A 20,070-nucleotide genomic window follows, 5' to 3' on the forward strand; every position below is an offset into this window, starting at 1 on the left:
AGATATCCATGCAATAGCAATGCTTGTTTCAGCATCAGGATCAAACAAAGGATCTCACTTAAGGGTTCTCATCGGATACCACCAATTTTGATAATTGATATAAAAGGCAGGCTTTGATAGTAGATTCATATAGTCTTCAACTAGGGTTGGACGAAGCAACACATACCTATTGCGTAGCAGACCTATAGGACACTCTCCCCTTCAATTCACACTTTGCTTTGGTATAAGTTTACAGCCTCTTTAGTATCAGGCCAACCATATGAAAACTTTCCAAAAATGGTATATTGGAGATTTTCTTGTTTTATCATCTGTTCTATTTCTTCTTCATCCCACAAGAATCTTGGTTCTCCATGTAAGTACGTGATTTTCTTTTGTGGTAATGGTGGAAAGTTTTGAACTGGTTGTATAGGTTTTAAGGTTCTTTGCGTAGGTTTGTGGTTGTAAAAGCTACATGGGTTGTTGATGACTGGACAACCTCCGGTGGAGGCTACCCAGTGGCCATGGTGGTCGAAAAAAAGGATGGAAAATATTGGGGTTTTACTAGGGTTAGGGTTTCTCTAGAGGGCATTCTTGGCTGCACTAGTTGTGAGGTCTTCTCTCCTACTCATAGTCTTAGATCTGCTAATGGGCAGAAAATGGAAATTGCTTTTAAATTACCAAAAGCTAATATTTTCCAAGAAAAGGTTTGTATACGTAAATTTTTGTACCGGTAAAAAATATTTCAAACCAAATAATATTAGGAACGCCATTTTTTCAAAAAATATTTCCCATACTAAGATGGGATAAGAAAGGTATTATAGGAACATTTGAAGGAAGAGAGGTTAAATTTCAGTTTATAACTGAACCGTTTTCAAGAATTTTAAATGAAATCAAAGACAAGTTGATGACTAAACATCAACAAGTTAATTTTCTCAAACAAGAAATTTATAGTATGAATGTTGAGGAAATTTTACAAAATCCTAAATTACAACAAAAAATTGATTTTTATAAAAAACCAGTTTTCATTACAAACTTGTAGTGAACATCCCAATGCTTTTTGGAATAGGAAGAAGCATGTGGTTACTCTTCCATATGAAGATAATTTCAATGAAGGAAATATTCCTACAAAGGCAAGACCATGCCAAATGAATTCTGAATATTTAGAATTATGTAAAAAGGAAATTTCTTCCCTTTTACAAAGAGGTCTCATAAGGTCTTCTAAGTCTCCGTGGTCGTGCACTGCTTTTTATTTTAATAAACATGCTGAACAGGAACTAGGAGTTCCTAGATTGGTTATAAATTATAAACCCCTTAATAGAGTTTTGAAATGGATTAGATATCCTATTCCAAACAAAAAAAAATTATTGGATAGACTCGATAATGCTATTATATTTCAAAATTTAATTTAAAATCAGGATATTGGCAAATTCAAATTGCCGAAGCAGATAAATACAAAACTGCTTTCAATGTCCCTATAGGGAAATTCGAATGGAATGTTATGCCATTTGGATTAAAAAACGTCCCTTTAGAATTTCAAAATATTATGAATGATTTATAGCAATTTTATCATTGTCGATATTGATGATATCGTAGTATTTTCAAAAACTATAGAAATGCATTTTAAACATCTTGAAATATTCAAGAAAGTCAGTATTCAAAATGGGTTGGTTATATCCAAACCAAAAATGTCTCCTTTTCAAACAAAAGTTGGATTTTTGGGTCACAATATTGAAAAAGAAAAAAATATTCCTATCCATAGAAGTATTGAATTTGCTTCAAACTTTCCTGATATTATTACTGATAAAACTCAGCTTCAAAGATTTCTTGGAAGCTTGAATTATATTTCACTAGTTTGTAAAGATTTAGCAAAAGATACATCTATTTTCTATGATAGATTGAAAAATATTCTGAAAGCATGGACTGATGGTCGTACCTAGGCAGTTTGGAAAATCAGGGAAAAAGTTAATAACCTTCCTTGCCTTACTTTATCAAATCCTAATTGGCAAAAAATTATTGAAACAGTTGCCTCTGTTATTGGCTCTGGAGGAATATTAAAACAATATTTCCCGGAGGAAAAACAGGAATATCTGGTCCAATTTTACTCTGGCAAGTGGAATAATAGCCAGAAAAAATGTGCAACTGTTGCTAAGGAAATCCTTGCATTAGTTAAATGTGTGCTGAAATTTCAAGGTGATTTATATAATCAATAGTTTTTAATAAAAACTGACTGCCAAGCAGCTAAATTTATGTTTAATAAAGATTGTAAACATGATGTTTCTAAATAAATGTTTGCAAGATGGCAAGCTTTATTGGCATCATTTGATTTTGAAATTCAATATAAAAAGGGGTCAGATAATAGTCTCCTTGATTTTCTTACAAGAGAATATTTGAGTTCATAACTCTAATTTACATTATCTGTAGGATGAGGCCTCAGTATAACCCCAACTCTTATAGTGGACGGGGAGGAAGAGGAACAACCAAAGGAACAGACAGAGGAACTATTCTTGCCCAAATGGGTAACCAAAGGCTTATAGCCGACAATATTGCAGGATCTTCCAATATTAATATTAATAAAGAAGACCCTATGTATCAATAATTCCTGGATTTCATAAAATCCAAAAAGAAGGATGGTAATACTCCCCCTTCATATTCTAGTGCCCTTACTGAGGATGATCACTAGGACACAGATTCATATGAAAAGTAGAGAGGTAATACTTCTCCTTGAAAATGACGACCTTCAATGGAAGGATGAACCTTGACAAACAATGCAGAGGTATTTTGACACAACGTCATACGCTACTTCTACTCATAAGTATAGAATGCTTTATGAGATGATTCTCTCTTCCACAGGAATGGGAGAATTTCAACATTTTGATCCTGCTAATAGCAGAAAAGTTTATAACTTTTCAAAAATTATAATAAAAAAGATTTTTTCTCCAGCTTAATGGGGATTGAGCACACTCAAGGAAAGGGATTATATCCATACTGAGCAAAAGGTCCTAGTTAAATTTAATTATTGGGATTATGTTGAAAGCTTTCATAAAGCACTTTTATATGAGAATGCTAATAAGAAACATTCTTGGTTTATAAAGATATGTGCCAATGTTTATAAACAGGGCATACCAAATTGGTTTTGTCAATGGTGGATTAATTATAGTCCATCGGTCAAAATATTACCCGAATCCTTTAAGAGTTTATATACACAATGGGTTGAAGTCTCTCCCAAGTTAATAGACTTGGAAACTAACAATACATTTTTTGACGGAATGGCTAATATGTATTTCTTCATAGAACTTTCAATTTCATGGATCATGAAATGGTCTGTGGAAGTGGGTTATACCCCGCAAAACCTTCATTTTCTCCATAGAACGTTTTATATAAAATTCTGAAAAGCTGATGGTAATATCCGTGGCCAAGAATTGGTTGATCAGATTGCGGCTACTATAGCCAGTTATAGAGATTCAATCGATTTCAGACAACAGAAAAAAATTCATAGTCCCTTCAAGCACATAGCCAGAAGAATCCAGATGAAAAAAGGTATTAGATCCAAAGCAGAGATGATAGCTTCTTATGGAAGAAGTTAAGAAAGATTTAATGCAAAATTTAGACATAAAGGTGCCTTCAGACATATATATGGCATCAATTGGTAATACCACAAATAATGATGTTAAAGACCAAACCTGTTTAGCAGGAAAATCTCAGAGCTTTGATAATACAAAAGGTATTAATGAATATTTTGAAATATTCAAGAGCAAGCCGGAAGAATCTTCCACCTCCGCAAAAGACAGAGGAAAGGCGAAGATGAAGTGATGCATAGACCCCACGATAAAGTGAATGAAGAATTTTGCTTTTATAAATGCATAAAATTTAATAAAAAGTTTTTGTTTTGTATCAATTATTATACTTTTCTTTTCTTTAGTTAGCCACGTTTTTCAAAAGGTATTGACTTTTGCTTTTTTATCTTGTCAGCCATTTTTATAATTTTGGTCTTGCCGGTTTATTGTATTTATTCGTTATAAAAGGATTAGAATATTAGGAAGAAGGCATGTAACGACCCGCCCGGTCGTTATTTAATACTTTGCGAACCCATGCCCAATCTAGGTCTATGGTCTTAAATAGTAAGCCCCATGGGGAGTTTTAAGGATTAATAGTGGGAAAAATCAGTTTCGGAAAAAGTTAAAAGTCGTGGGCCCGGTGCAGAAAATGGACCGCTATAGCGGCCAAGGGACTGCCTCAGTGGTCCCCCTCTAGCGAGACTACATCCATCGCAGCGAACGTGGCGGGCCAGTAGACACATTTTTGATACTCAGTTCATATTTCATCATCCTTTTTAATAAAAGACCCTCCAAGGCTGCTATTAGGTTTTCACAAGAAGAATAACCCTTGGCACCAAGAGAAGAGGCTTTTTCCAACATTCTCCATATCCTTCCCCACAACTATCATCTCTCATGGATTCAGATAAGGGCTAGGAGGGTGAGTAATTCATGGAAATTCAAATAGTTATTCGTCATCGAGGTAAGTTATGGTTTACTTGAGTTAGACTTTGATTAGTGAATCGTAAATACATTTAGAGTAGACAGGAGATTGTATGATTAGGTCTTCGGACACGGAGTTTAGATGGATATATTCGAAATTTAACGAACGTTATGTGTAAATAGTAACTAGGGTAACAACGAGTATCTAAATTGAGTGTTGAGTGCTACTATCGTTGAGGGTTATGGGTTACGGGATTGAAAATGATTATCTGTCATGGTTAAAAGGGGTATTTTGTTGTTTCAGAATGTGTATTTCCTAGGTATATTTGATTCCATCTTTATTTCCAAGTATATTGAAATATTCATATGATTGTTGTTCTTGTTAACAAAAAGGATTGTATTGGGAGGACTGAAGGAAGACATAATAGTGCTACGCCCATCAAGGGAAGTGCTACGCCCATCAAGGGCATGATTAATGATAGCATTTTCATTCATTGGTATCATTGCATACATTGCATGTGGCTATGAGGTAATACATGGAGCAGAAAGTCTGAGTACGTGCCAGTTGTGTTATCCGGTCGTGTGGCCGAGTTGGGTTGAATGAGGTACTATTTGACAGCCAATCATTGGCAGTAATGTAATATATGATGTGGATCCGCATCCGAGGTTCTTTCCGGAGCTGAGGATTTATGGCTCGGGTTTGATGAGTATTCGGAACATGTGGTATATGGATACTATGGGTCCCCTGCAGGTCATGACTACTGAGCAATGGCATCAGAGTGCATGTATGTACTACGTGATTGGGCCCTTGCATCGCATTTGCATTGCATTACATTTCATCTTTGCTATGTCCTTATGTTTGTGTGATGTCAGTCTGTTATATTGCATTATGCATCTCTTATGATTTTGTTGAGGTTGTGTGAGGTGGTGATTATTGTGAAGGTAAGTGTAAGAACGAATTTCTAAGTGGTAAGCTTGTTCCATGGGTGCATCATATCTTAGTAAGTGAACTGGATAGAAAAGCTCTACGGCTAAAAGTTAGGAATTAGATGTTAGTGTAAATGAGGAGATGAGACTTAATTAATTGGCTTAAGGGAATGTGGAATGGGACTTCAATGACTAGTTAGATAACTGGTATTTCTATGGGGATAAGAGAAGTGAATAACTGGGAGTGGAAAGGTAAGTTCGTGACGATATAATAATCAATGTTGAAAGTCTTGAGCGTAGTTTGCTTATTTTCTTATCTTATTGACTTTATATTGTGTTGCGTGAACTAATCTTAGTCGACTTGTGATGCTTACCAGTACGTGTGGTGTACTGATACTACTCTTGCTACATTCTTTTTGGGTGTAGGTATGTTGCAGGTTTAAGTTGAAGTTTCTTCGTGTGGATTACCAGGCATCCTCCTACAGTCTCGCTCATTTCATTCCAGGCAGAGGTTGGGTCATTTATTTTTGTCTATTCTTGTGTGATATGAGCTCTTGTATCTGTTTAGACTAGATCTCGGGGAGTTTTCAGTTTTCTTGTATAAAATTAACAGAGTCCGTATGAGCATTTATTTTTAAATATTATAATCCTTAAGAATTTGTATTTATAAACTGGCTGAATGTTGGGTTGGTTGGTAAGGGTTCGCCTACTAGTTATTAATATGGTAGGTGCCCGTACGGCTCGTAAGATAGGGTCGTGACAGTTGGTATCAGAGCCTAGGTTACCGGTCTCACAAGTACAAGAGAAAATGTCCAGTAGAGTCTTTTGGAATGGTACGATGATGTCCGGATCCATCCGCAAAGGGCTATTGGACATCTAGAAGTTTTCCTTTATTCATTCTATCATGCTACCCCAATACTTCGTCTCCTAGTTGAATCCAATTGGTATCTGGTTGATTCCAATTGGTGTCTCGATGGGCAAATGTGTATCCGTCGATTCCAATTGGTGTCCCTCTATATTGACTAAAGGAAGACCTTATATGAGTAGGTGCGTGTTAATTGTGTAAACAAACGAAAATCCCGTGCTAGTATAAAGTGCTACAGATTGTGTGCTTATTTTAGGAAGATTAGAAGGTTAATAGTGCATTCGTACCCGTTTGGTGAAAACCGTGTTGGTACGTGCCAAGAAAATGAGCGAGCCCCTACGCGACCCGGCGGTGGGAAAAATTGTTCGCGGCGCGTAGCACATCCGGGTATAGGGAGCTACGATGTAGCTCGCTATAGCGAGAGTCGATCCGCTATAGCGGACCCAAGCTTCTGCAAAGTCCCGCTATAACGAGGCTGTCTTCGCCATAGTGGAACCGCCACAGCGATCATAGCGGAACCACCGCAGTGATCAAGTAGCCACTGCAGCGGTACCACGAACCAGTAACCCCCTCACTACTCCCTGTTTTCCTAACCTGTGCAATTCATCAGCAAAGTCAAGAAGAAGCCATTTCCAAAGCAAATACCTACATAACAACATCCGCTCGACTAGGGCAATTGTCTCACGAGTGCCCTTAAACCGGGGTACCCGCACTAAAACCACAAAAAGAAAATCATCCAAACATTCCAAAACAAACCTAAAACTAGAAATTGTCTAAACATCAAGCCCTGCCAGGGCAAGGGATAACCAAAGCTGATATAAGGGGGGAGGGGAATCTCTAAGCAGCTCTTCAGCTAGTCGCCTCGTCACCACTATCCTCCAAGTCGCTAGAGTCCTCACTGCCGAGTCGAGACGCGCTAAGGAAGAAGAATTGGGGGGGGGGGATCTCTGATGGTCACCTTCGGATGCTTCGCCTTCGGGACTAGGGCTTTTGACTCCTTTCCACATTCTCACGAACGGCTTGTCCCTAGCCCGACTTTTCTTTTTCTCCCGGTCCAAGTCCTCCCAGAGATCCACATGGACCTAGGCCAAAGATCTATCGGTGCCCTGCAAGGCATCCACAGTATACCTTATCCTAGTCTAGGCATCGATATAGCTCTTCATCTGATTAGGAGTGAAATAGCCCGCTCCAGCAGCACCACTAGACGACCCGGCCTCGATGGAAGGCCGTGTGAACCCCATCATGGCCGCTTTCACCGCAGCCATATCTGCCTCCATGCATTCCAAGGTACCCGGGGTCTGTGAATGACCAGTCCCATCGCCGCCCGTATGGCCATCGTTGTTCTCCTCGTCATCCGAGTCAACCCTCCTTCTTTTGCCCCTCACACTTGTGCTTGTCACACCCGACCTTCAATGGGTCAAAAGGGACATCACACTCAACATAGCGGTCCCTAGGCTCCAAGGGCACCCCAGCATTACGGCATAGGTGGGTAATCAGTGAGGCAAACATCAAACTCGGGCCAACTTTGGCCATAAAACTCCGCCACTCCTCGATTACCTGCATCCCTACATTCACGGGCACACCATCCAAAATGCAAGCAACCACAAAGGCCTGGGGGTAAGTGGCATCAGTAGTATTGCTCGAAGGGCGAACCCGTTGGGCAACGAGGTTCAACTACCTCCGAGCTTCTGGAGTAAAGTGACGGCTCTTAATGGCAGAACGAGTGACACCCCAAATAACCTTCCTCTTTTTGGACTCTTTCATTAGAATCCTCACCAACCACGGCCCGTTCCCCCGTGGTCTTTGGCCCTAAGCTCAGCTTGTGAAGGGTTGGGCAACCCACGAACATCATTAATAGCCTCAGCACCAACCTTTATGTTGACCTCTCTAATAATCTCGGGATCGTAGAACATGCGATGAGATAAGAGGGCATGGCATAGAATTCCCTTTTGGTCAGCTTAACATTCCCTTGGTTCTTTACGACCCTTTTTTAGAAAGTCGCGCGGGCATTTCTTATCATAGACCTAGAGTAGAATTTATGTCATATCGTGTTATATCATAGCATATATATATATATATATATAGCGGAAAAAAATAGTGTATCATAGCCTTTCATCGAATATATATTAAATCAAATATCATAAATTTTGATATGCGTCGGTCATATAAGAGCACTAACTAAATACTACAAGTACGAAGATGAAAAAGTCTCATAATACAATTGTCTCGAAATAAGAGTATGACAAGTAAGTAAGGAAAAGAACATCCTTTCCATTTCCCATGTCATCTTCCCCCCACCCCATGGACATATACGGCCTCATATACATCGCGAGGTTAAATAAGCATGCGGGAATACCTAAGAAAAATAATCCATCGCAAGCGTAGGTCGGTACAAAACAATTACTAGTAGGTATGGGCGCTTGCCTCACCTTAAGACTATTGACATATATAAAGACAATATTGTAAAAGAAAACAAGTAAACATAAGGTAAGTCATGCTTTTCGTATACGGAATCTTTTAAATATAGACCTTATGTTATAGAACTAATCTCGAAATTGTTCCAACTATTCATGTATATCAAACAAGTCCTTCAATCATAGAATCATCATGGTCACATTCATCATGTAAACATTTATAACTTGACATCATCCATGTCATAATAGAACATGTATAATCGTCATTGATATGTATGAATACTTTGCCATAAACCTTTGTACGATGGAAAATACGGGCACTTTGGAAAACAATAGCTATCGGGGGAGAAGAATCATGCCTTGGAATCACTAGATTGGTTAAAGGACTATTGTTTAATAATCGGAATTATAATAAAAGTTTCCCTTAAATTTTAGTGCGGGAAACAAGTCAAATAGACTCAATACCAATAGGGTCTCGAAGAATATCGATCACTCCGTACACAGCCCAAAGATGACTCGTATTAATATGTCTTAAGCGGTCGCTCCGAGTCACTTATGAGAGGTCTAAGGATCACTTGGTTCCAATAATGGGCAAGTTAGAGATAATTTAAACAATTATCAATAAAACACACCAAACTTAATTCAATTCGCCTGGAAATTTCATCATCGGATTTCTAGAATGGAATCAAACCACAAAGCGCGTATTCAAGCCTATTTTACTAATCATGCCAAAGATAGGAAGTTCATCAATGTTACATACCTTTTCATTTCTATGATCGCTACTCCAAATTCTATGATATAGTATCGGTCAAAATCTACAAATTGGTCACATTCACCAAATCTTAATTAGAGCATTTAGAATGACTTGTCATCCCGTGTCACAAAGCCTGCAGCAGTGACTCAATAATCAATATTCCATGAATATGAGTCATGAATATGGGACAATGCAACATAATGAACAATCTTAAGATTTCAAGATGTGCCAAACATAGCGCATCCAATCTTATCACAAATGATCCACACTAGAAACATCATAATGAATATCCAATTTTCATGACAATATGTCAAAATATCCCAAAATTTTCTAATCAACATATTGGCGTATACTAAGTACTAGTATCAATATCAATGTTACACTAATCCTTCCGTTTGATCCATAACAATCCACAATTTATACCAACCACCAAATCCAAGTTTTACATTATGGAATCTATAACGACAATAACCAAAATAAACAAGTCACAAGCAATACCAAACCCTAAGGCAACATCCGGCTCAAACTTATACATGCAAGGTTTACATGAAATCTCCGACAATATTAATCTAAATATACACTTCGCTAGTCGAAGTCTCACTACAAAAACTAATTCAATCTTCCCACACCACAACAAACACACCACAACCTCCATATTCATGTTGCCCTCACGGTGAGTCTTCACACAATCAAACTCTAATCAAATACTCAGATCCTATGTAAGAATACGAGAAGAACAACACATATGGTTATATTCTATTCGGGTCAAGTCCGCTCTTTAATTGAGGAAAACGGGACTTAAGGGCAAACGGGAATTTTATGCTCCAAAAATACCAATTTCAACACCCAATTAACCCAAACCCATCATTAAAATCAAAGGAATGTTCAACTAATCCTCAAAACCATTTTATATGAAAAACTCCCAATTTGGGTCTAAGAACTCTTTCTTTTAATTTTTAATTCAAGAATTTCTATGAAATAATCATGGGTTATTGATTACTAAGCATGGAAACATATATATATATAAACATCAACAATTTCATCATTAAACTCCATCTATTCATCAATTTCGTTTTTAACACTTTTCTCCCAAAACCCATGAAAACACTCTTTGATTCTAGTTATTACTAGGTTAGAATCTTTCAATAATAAATTTTCGTCATCAAATCCATGCTTAATAGATCTAACCCAACCAACAAATCAAGATTTATTAAACCACAAGTTCATTTTAGAAGAAAACCCCAAAACCCACTTAGCCTTCATACTCTTAGGAAGAATCTTAGCATAGATTAATGGTTAATGAAGTGAATAGATGATTCTAAGGTCAAGTGATGTTACCTTTGTGAAGAACTAGTGAAAACCCTTCAAAATACGCTCCCAAGCTTAGAGATATAACTCGAAATAATGACTTAAGGTTGGGCGAAATTTTAAAACTTAAAAATAGCAGTATTCTTCCCGTTGACCTTCAATGGATCCAAAGGGACATCACACTCAACATAGCGGTTGCCTGCCGTCGCAAGGCACCCTAGCATTACGGCATAATTTTTCTAGTGTCTTCCAAACTTGGAATTATCCATAAACCATCCCAAATCTCTCGAACACAAACCAAATATGCACGATATCATAAAAATGCTACGACCGCAAGCCGAGTAATTGACATCGGAGTGTCTTCTCGACCAAGAAAATCCCCGATACCTCAAAACTAACTTTCCAACCCAAGCCTCGGAAAATGCACCCGAGTGCATTGGCGTAACCAAATATGCACACAAGTTCTTCCTTCCTCATTCGGACCTCTTTCAATAGCGATTTTCAAAAGTCCGTTACCCAAAAGTGGTCCTTGAGTCAACTCTTTTTTTCAGGGTTAGGCAACCACTTTTTCAACAAAAGGTCACCCGACCTCAAATCTAAACACCTCCGATAGTGTCAATGGTCCTTTTCGGGTCAATCCAATCAACTGTAGGGGCATAGCATTGAGATCCAATAACGACGAAACGGGCCGTTACAGTTCCTCAACTAGTGGACCCCAACCTATGCGATGTAGAAGCCGATAGAACTCTAGGGTCAGTTCCTCTACCCGGCGGTCCATGAGGAAGGCCCGCTCGTGGAGCAGGCCCTTAGTCTGCTATTCCATGTAACGCCTCTTGCAAGCATAGGAGGCAAAGCTAATGTATGCGGGCGGAGCTGGTGGTTGTTGTTCTTGTTGTTGTTGTTGTTCCGGTTGTTGTTGTTCTTGTGGATTCGCTACAGCAGAATGAGAGAGTTAGCCTGAAAAGGGAAGACCGAGTTAGAATAATGTGGTACTAAGATTTAACAGTGATAGGGCATGCATGAAGTAGTTGAAAAACCAAAAATTTTAAATTCTCAGCAGCCCACCGCGCTGGGATTACCATCGCGACGAAGCCGCTATAGCGTCCAAAGCGGTCGTACAATGGACAAAGCTCCGCCACGGCGTTGCTCGTAGTGAGCGAGAGAGCCTCACACAGCCGGGAACCTCCCAACCGACGGAGCCGCCCGGCCCGACACACCATCGCCGGCGGATCGCCGTAGCGATGGGAGGTCCGCCGTAGCGGACCCGTCTTCCCCGGAACGAAACCCTCCCAAACCCAATTTTTAGAAAGCCTAAATTTTCACCATAGTTTCCCCATTTTTGTCAAGGATCAAGTATTATGATAGCATGCATGACTTTTACAACCTATAACACCCTATTCCAACTACAATGGGCACCAAAAGTTTAAGCAAAAACATCAAAAAATTGCACCACTACAAAACATCCCCACCCCAACATGAACTACCTCATTTTAAGCAGATTTTTAGTATAAAGTGATGCTAGAGCAATATGAATGATGAAATAACCCTCCATCACCCAAGAAACTTCCCACCCCTAAAAAATCAAAACCCTTGTTCAAGAAAACTGAAATTTTCTCTAATCTAGCAAGTTAAGCATGGAAATTTCAAAGTAGAAGGCCATAACCAAGTTGTAGGACAATGAAAGAGAGTACATACCCTAAAATAGCAAGAGATCTACAAGCTTTGCCACAAAAATGGACCTTGGGGTGCAGAGATATTCTTCTCTTTTCCTTAGAATATGAGTAGTGTTTAAGGAAATGGAGGGGGTAGAGTAGTTAAAAAGGGACTGGGGAGGGAGATGAGAGGACTAGGTAGTTGAATAGAGGGAGAAATTTCGTGGGAGGGGAGGGGTTTTTCAGTTATGGGGAATGAATGGGAAGTGGGAGGGGTGAACTGAATTCACCCCATATTTTTAAAAACTAGTCGATGACCGCTGTGGAGGTGGATTTACCGCTGTAACGGTACCGCTATAGCGGGCTGCTTTTATCCAACTTTGTTGAATTTTTTTCCTTTTTCGTAACGATAACAAAAGGGGTATTTTGTTGTTTCAGAATATGTATTTCCTAGGTATATTTGATTCCGTCTTTATTTCCAAGTATATTGAAATATTCATATGATTGTTATTCTTGTTAACAAAAAGGATTGTATTGGGAGGACTAAAGGAAGACATAATAGTGCTACGCCCATCAAGGGCATGATTCATGACAGTGTTTTCATTCATTGGCATCATTGTACACATTGTACGTGGCTACGAGGTAATACATGGAGCGAGAAAGTCCTAGCACGTGCCAGTTGTGTTATCCGGTCGTGTGGCCGAGTTGGGTTGAATGAGGTACTATTTGACAGCCAATCATTGGCAGTAATGTAATATATGATGTAGATCCGCGTCCGAGGTTCTTTCTGGAGCTGAGGATTTATGGCTCGGGTTCGATGAGTATCCGGAACATGTGGTACATAGACACCATGGGTCCCCTGCAGGTCATGACTACTGAGCAATGACATCAGTTAGCATGTATGTACAACGTGATTGGGCCCTTGTATCGAATTTGCATTGCATTACATTTCATACTGCTATGTCCTTATGTTTGTGTCTTTGTCAGTCTGTTATATTGCATTGTGCATCTCTTAAATAGGACTATGGTCTTAAATAGTAAGCCACATGGGGAGTTTTAAGTATTAATAGTGGGAAAAATCAGTTTCGGAAAGAGTTAAAAGTCGTGGGCCCGGGGCAGAAAATGGACCGCTATAGCGGCCAAGGGACCGCCGCAGTGGTCCCCCCTATAGCGAGACTACATCCGTCGAAGCGAACGTGGCGGGCCAGTAGATGCATTTTTGATACTCAGTTTATATTTCACCATCCTTTTTAATAAAAGACCCTCCAAGGCTGCTATTAGGTTTCCACAAGAAGAATAACCCTTGGCACTAAGAGAAGAGGCTTTTTCCAATATTCTCCACATCCTTCCCCACAACTATCATCTCTCATGGATTCGGATAAGGGCTAGGAGGGTGAGTAATTCATGAAAATTCAAATAGTTGTTCGTCATCGAGGTAGGTTATGGTTTACTTGAGTTAGACTTTGATTAGTGAATCGTAAATACATTTAGAGTTGACAGGAGATTGTATAATTAGGTCTTCGGACACGGAGTTTGGATGGATATATTCGCAATTTAATGAAAGTTATGTGTAAATAGTAACTGGGTAACAACGAGTATCTAAATTGAGTGTTGAGTGCTACTATCGTTGAGGGTTATGGGTTACGGGATTGAAAATGATTATCTGTCATGCTTAAAAGGGGTATTTTTTTTGTTTCAGAATATGTATTTCCTAGGTATATTTGATTCCGTCTTCATTTCCAAGTATATTGAAATATTCATATGATTGTTATTCTTGTTAACAAAAAAGATTGTATAGGGAGGACTGAAGGAAGACATAATAGTGCTACGCCCATCAAGGGCATGATTCATGACAGTGTTTTCATTCATTGGCATCATTGCGTACATTGCGTGTAGCTGCGAGGTAATACATGGAGCGAAAGTCCGAGTACGCGCCGAGTTGTGTTATCCGTCGTGTGGCGAGTTGGGTTGAATGAGGTACTATTTGACAGCCAATCATTGGCAGTAATGTAATATATGATGTAGATCCGCGTCCGAGGTTCTTTCTGGAGCTGAGGATTTATGGCTCGGGTTCGATGAGTATCCGGAACATGTGGTACATAGACACCATGGGTCCCCTGCGGGTCATGACTGCGAGCAATGACATCGGTTAGTATGTAACTTTGCGTGATTGGGCCCTTGCATCGCATTTGCATTGCATTACATTTCATACTGCTATGTCTCTATGTTTGTGTCTTTGTCAGTCTGTTATATTGCATTGTGCATCTCTTATGATTTTGTTGAGGTTGTGTGGAGTGGTGATTATTGTGAAGGTAAGTGTAAGAACGAATTTCTAAGTGGTAAGCTTGTTCCATGGGTGCATCATATCTTAGTAAGTGAACTGGATAGAAAAGCTCTACGGCTAAAAGTTAGGAATTAGATGTTAGTGTAAATGAGGAGATGAGACTTACATAATTGGCTTAAAGGAATGTGGATTGGGACTTCAGTGACTAGTTAGACAACCGGTATTTCTATGGGGATAAGAGAAGTAAATAACTGGGAGCAGAAAGGTAAGTTCGTGACGGTATGATAATCTGTGTTGGGAGTCTAGAGGGTCGTTGACTTATCTGCTTATCTTATTGACTTTATATTGTGTTGCGTGAACTAATCTTAGTCGACCTATGATGCTTACCAGTACGTGTGGTGTACTGATACTACTCTTGCTACATCTTTTTTGGGTGTAGGTATGTTGCAAGTAAAAGTTGAAGTTTCTTTGTGCGGATTTCCGGAGCATCCTCTCGGTCGGCTCATCTCATTCCGGGCGGTACCGGGTCATTTATTTTTGTCTATTCTTGTGTGATAGGAGCTCTTGAATCTGTTTAGACTAGATCTCGGGGAGTTTTCAGTTTTACTGTAAAATTAACAGAGTCTGTATGAGCATTTATTTTTAAATATTGTGATCCTTAAGAATTTGTATTTATAAACTGGCTGAATGTTGGGTTGGTTGGTAAGGGTTCGCCTACTAGTTATTAATATGGTGGGTGCCCACACGGCCCGTAAGATGGGGTCGTAATAGGGCAGGTTTTCAGACACCACCTTCTCTCTCTGTAAAATTATTCCCATATAATAAAAAGTTTGCAGTTTACTATATCTTCATTTCTGCTGGCACAACTTTCAGTTATTAGGTAATTTTTCTTTTATTTTGTTTTAAATCTTAATTTAAGTATTCCTATTTAGCCTAAATGACAGGCTAAGCACTTTGTCTTGAACTATATCACACTAGACTACTAGGTATTATGGTGAAAATGCTTTAATTAGTTAGGATTCGACAAAGATGATGCGAGGTTGCAGAGAATAGCAGTGAATTGTTCAAATTCGAGGGCCGATGGTCGTTTGTGTGCATAAGCCGAGGTGGCGTTAGGGCTTTTTTTTTTTATTGCAGAGTTGGACAACCTCCTTGCCAAGGTTATTAACCTATAAAAGCCCCTCTGCAGTATCATTTCACTGTGCGATCCGCCCCTATTCAATCCACTTAGTCGAACAATTTTTTTATTATATAAATAAATTTGGTATAGTATTTATGTATAATAACTATGAATATAAATGCAAAGTTAATTAAGTGAGTAATTGAGAATTGTGTACCAAGGCACTAGCAATAAGGTTTTACATATATCGTGGCGCAGAGTCACCAAATTGGAACATCATTTGTTGCTGCTCTTACAAAACGAGACTTATTCATTGCCCATTTGAGAAGACAAAAAATGGGAAGAGATAGTTGTCTAGCAAGAGTTACTGCTGGTGTTGCTGTTGGCGGCGCTGTTGGTGGCGCTGTTGGTAAAACAAACCCTAAATACCCAATCATTTTTCTGTTGGTTCTTGATTTTCTTTTTTTAAATCAAGCTTACTTGTTTATCTTGTAGTTTCTTGTTTTTTCGATTTCTGTTACTATCTGTTGTGTCTTGTAACTCGATTATTTTGTTGTAGTTACTATTTCTTGCTATCCTACTAATACCCCTTCTTGCTTAAACCCTACTACCCAATCATTTTCTATATGTACCCAAAAATTTGTTCTTTTTTATACTAGACCTGTTTGATGGGTTATGTCTACAATTTATTAGAATGTTTAATATATATCCTTTTTCTTTTTCTTTTATGGGCAAAAGAATGAATGAAAACTCTGTAAGTTAGGCTCTTCATGTGGAAAGATCTTTTTTTTTTTTTTTTTTCAGTTATTGGTGAGCTTGGTAACTGTTTGTAGTAGAGACCCTTTTTCCTTCTTGTTTAAACCCTACTACCCAATTATTTTCTGTTGTTTTTATTTGTTCAAGCTTGCTGTTGGTTCTAATATATTCCTAAAAATTGTTCTTGTTAAGAGACTTGTTTCATGGGTTATGTCTATAATTTGTTATCTGTTAGATATTTCTTTTTTCTTTTCTTTTATGGGCAAAGAATGAACTAAAACTCTTTTTTTAGGCTCTTCAAGTGGAAAGATAAAAACTTTTCGGTTATTGGTGAGCTTTGTAATAGAGGCCCCTTTGATAAATAACCTCCATTTTCTTTGGCTTCAGGTGAAAAATGGTGGGAAGATAAGCTCTAATTCTTAATTAACTGGGTTTTTTTGTTGGACTGGGTCGATGCTTTATGAATTTTTTGACTCAAGCATGAAAATAGTTGAAAAATAAGCTCTAATTCTTTTGATGATCTGGATCAATGTTATGGCAGCAACACAACAAATGTATTATTTTACCTCTACGGCGGTTATGTACAAGTCTAGTAGAGTATTTTTGAAGTCTCTATTAGTGCTGGCAAAGGTCATCAGCTTTGACAGATGTTGAAGTAATTCCATGTTTTAAGCCTTTGCTTTTAGTAGTATCCAAATTCCAAGCTCCTAGGTAGCCCAGTCTCTTTTGACTGACTTTACAGCATACAGTTGCGAAGATGTGACAGTGCTGTTTTGATTTTCTTTAATTATCTAAATCTCTTTCTTTTGGCTGATTGGTAATCCTGTGATAGGGAAGTTTGAATTTTTAAAGCTTGGAGTTTGTTCTTACCTTCTTTAGGTTCATGTCTGAAGATCCATCTTGACTTAGTGATGCCATCAGTGAAAGATACCTCGTTAACTACTTAGAGGCTGTTTGGATGGGCTTATGCCTATAAGCTGTTTGCAGCTTATAAGCTAAAAAAAATAAGTTGGGGTAGTCTAACTTATTTTTTTTGGCTTATAAGCTGTTTTCAGCTTATAAGTTGCTTTAGATAAGCTAAGTCAAATGGGCTCAATTATTTTTTTTGAGCTTATTTTAAGCACAAAATGACTTTAAGCTGGCCAGCCAAACACTCAAAAAAGCTGAAAACAGCTTATAAGCAACTTATAAGCCAATCCAAACGGGCTCTTAGTCATATCTTCACTCTCAGCACATTTGTCTCAGTTGGAAATGATATTAATACTATCTGACAACGATGATTGCAATCCGAAAAACAATAAGATCTGACATTAGTATCTAGATTGAATGTTCTCAATGTATTTAGTAAATTGGCTGTGCATCTGATGCATGTATTTATTTGTAGGTGCTGTATATGGGACTTATGAGGCTGTTAGGTTCAAGGTAAAGTTCTCTCTCTCTCTAGTTTCTTGATCTGTTGAAAACAAGTTACTATTGTTGCCTTTGTTCTTTCATTGTTGAATTTATAGCAGTATAGAGAATAGCTATATGTATCTTGCGGGCAGTGGTTAGCTAGCCTGCCCTTTGTTATCTGATCTCAATGCATGATATTGTTTAGCAGCACATTTTGACCTGGGAATGATCTAGTGTAAAGGTCTTGACTCTCTGAACGGTTCCGAGATCTCCAGATTGTGGATCTTAAATTCAATTTTGGTTGACTGGTTACCTAAATATTTAGAGTCCGCCCCCAAAATGGGCAGTTCACCAATGGCTTTTTTTGGTCCATTTATGGGCAGTTCGCCTTTGGGATTCCCGTCTCTGTCAAAAAGTTAGCTTCTGTTATGATCTATATAACAGTAGGTCCCGTTTTATTGAGCAACCTACCTTGAACTTTTTTTGCTATGACGCCTATTAACTCAGCGACGCATATTAAGAATTATCCAAGAGTTGTAGCTTGCTTCCCTACTTTCAATGCAGTGCAAGATGTTGACATGGACGAGTTGTTTCGTTGATGCTAGTGTTTTACGTTTTCTCAAGAAAAAGCCGGTCTCTTCTGTTTAATCTTTCCAACAAAACTGTCAAGTTTTTATGCAAAGTTCTAGCTGCCTTGCCCTTTTTAATCCAAAGCTCATCTCCATTTACCAACGCGTTAGCCAGTTTGAATAATTAATTTAAGTAGATGATGACGGAGATAGCTCTTCTAGTGTTTACTATTTAGAGGCTGAAAATGTTGACAAGCAAAGCATACAGACTTGTAATTTTTGTCTCATTGGGGTCTATGATAATTTCCTGTGATGTTAGTTCCTTCCTGAAAAGTTGGAAATATTTTACATGTTACTGAAAGATCAAAAAAAATCTGGTAAATGAGAGAGAGGCCTGTGATGGACATTTCACATGTGTAAGTTATATAAAAAAAATTGAGGGCATTGAGAGTCCTGTTTATGCACTGACTTTTTCCTTTCCTTTTATGATCCATCTTGGTCTAAAGAAAAAACTCCCTCATTGTAGTGATGCTTGATAAATGCTTGCTTTTGCTATTCTTTCACTTTCCCTTTCTTTTGGGAAGGGGAGGGGGAGGTGCAGTAGACGAATGGGCAGGCATTCTCATTTGTTGTGTAATATATAGACTATTATTGTGGGATAGCGAAAAAAGTTAAGTGATTTCTTCCATCTACATAAGTCTTGCCTTGGTGGATAGAGTTACCTCGTTACCTGAGCTGGTGGGAGGTAGCAGGTCCCAATGGAATGTCGAGGTGCGCGCAAGTTTACCCGAAGTCCCGAACACTAGTGTTATAGATTAACAATTCTGGACTTGTTACCAATGTAGTTTGCTTGAATGTATCGGCCTAATTACAAAATGAACTAAATGGAAATTGCAGGTGCCTGGCCTTCTGAAAATCAGATACATTGGACAAACTACATTGGGAAGTGCAGCCATTTTTGGTCTCTTCTTGGGTGCTGGAAGCTTGATACACTGTGGAAAGTCTTACTAAGCATATCTTTGCTAGCTGAGTTGAACTTTTTTAGCGTGGAATTGAATTATTGTCATCAGAATTACATGCTTGTGCAATTCCAATATATTTAAGTAAAGTGGTGATGTTTGAATTGGTGATTCAATATTGAGTTTTTCTCTTACCTTTCAGCTGCAAGTTTATGGCTCAGTGGCTATGGTGGTACCCTCATTTCCGTTTCCCCATCATGTAACAATAAACATAAAAAAAGAAAACCAAGGGAAGGAGAAATAAAAACTTTGTAGCATTTTCGAATGATAAATCCATGATTTTATTGAAAGCCTGATTTTGAACTTTAGACAGGTTTTAATGGAACGTTCAATTGTATATTTTGTTCTTCGGCGGGGAACATGTAAGTGCTTGAGTTTTAACTTCTAACTAGTTAAATGAACAGACGGAGGATTTGGATATGTGATTACATTTTATTATGCTATTCAGCTGAAATCGATGAGTGATATGTACAAATTATAGTTGAAAGGATAAAGCAGGGAAGTCTTTAAAGCTAGTAAAAATAAAAAAAATTCAAAATAGAGGTCTATAGAAATT

The 20,070-nt window shown here is 38.3% G+C and overlaps 1 protein-coding gene across 1 annotated transcript; it reads left to right on the top strand.

The window, feature by feature from the left end:
- The first annotated feature begins 15,999 nt into the window (after nt 1-15,999).
- On the top strand, nt 16,000-19,646 carry LOC132065796 (uncharacterized). The gene is made up of 3 exons (XM_059459332.1): nt 16,000-16,187; nt 17,919-17,956; nt 19,393-19,646. Exons 1-3 carry the CDS (start codon nt 16,115-16,117, stop codon nt 19,504-19,506), a joined length of 225 nt encoding a protein of 74 aa, XP_059315315.1. The 5' UTR covers nt 16,000-16,114; the 3' UTR covers nt 19,507-19,646.
- The last annotated feature ends 424 nt before the right edge of the window (nt 19,647-20,070 follow it).

Source organism: Lycium ferocissimum, chromosome 7, assembly GCF_029784015.1.
Source record: "Lycium ferocissimum isolate CSIRO_LF1 chromosome 7, AGI_CSIRO_Lferr_CH_V1, whole genome shotgun sequence".
In the NCBI taxonomy this organism is placed as follows: domain Eukaryota; kingdom Viridiplantae; phylum Streptophyta; class Magnoliopsida; order Solanales; family Solanaceae; genus Lycium; species Lycium ferocissimum.

Excerpts from the sequence above, each read along its gene's own strand:
- LOC132065796 (XM_059459332.1), top strand. The coding sequence starts at position 16,115 with ATGGGAAGAGATAGTTGTCTAGCAAGAGTTACTGCTGGTGTTGCTGTT. Across the intron at positions 16,188-17,918 it reads CGCTGTTGGTGGCGCTGTTG|GTGCTGTATATGGGACTTAT; the intron begins GTAAAACAAACC and ends ATTTATTTGTAG. Across the intron at positions 17,957-19,392 it reads ATGAGGCTGTTAGGTTCAAG|GTGCCTGGCCTTCTGAAAAT; the intron begins GTAAAGTTCTCT and ends TGGAAATTGCAG.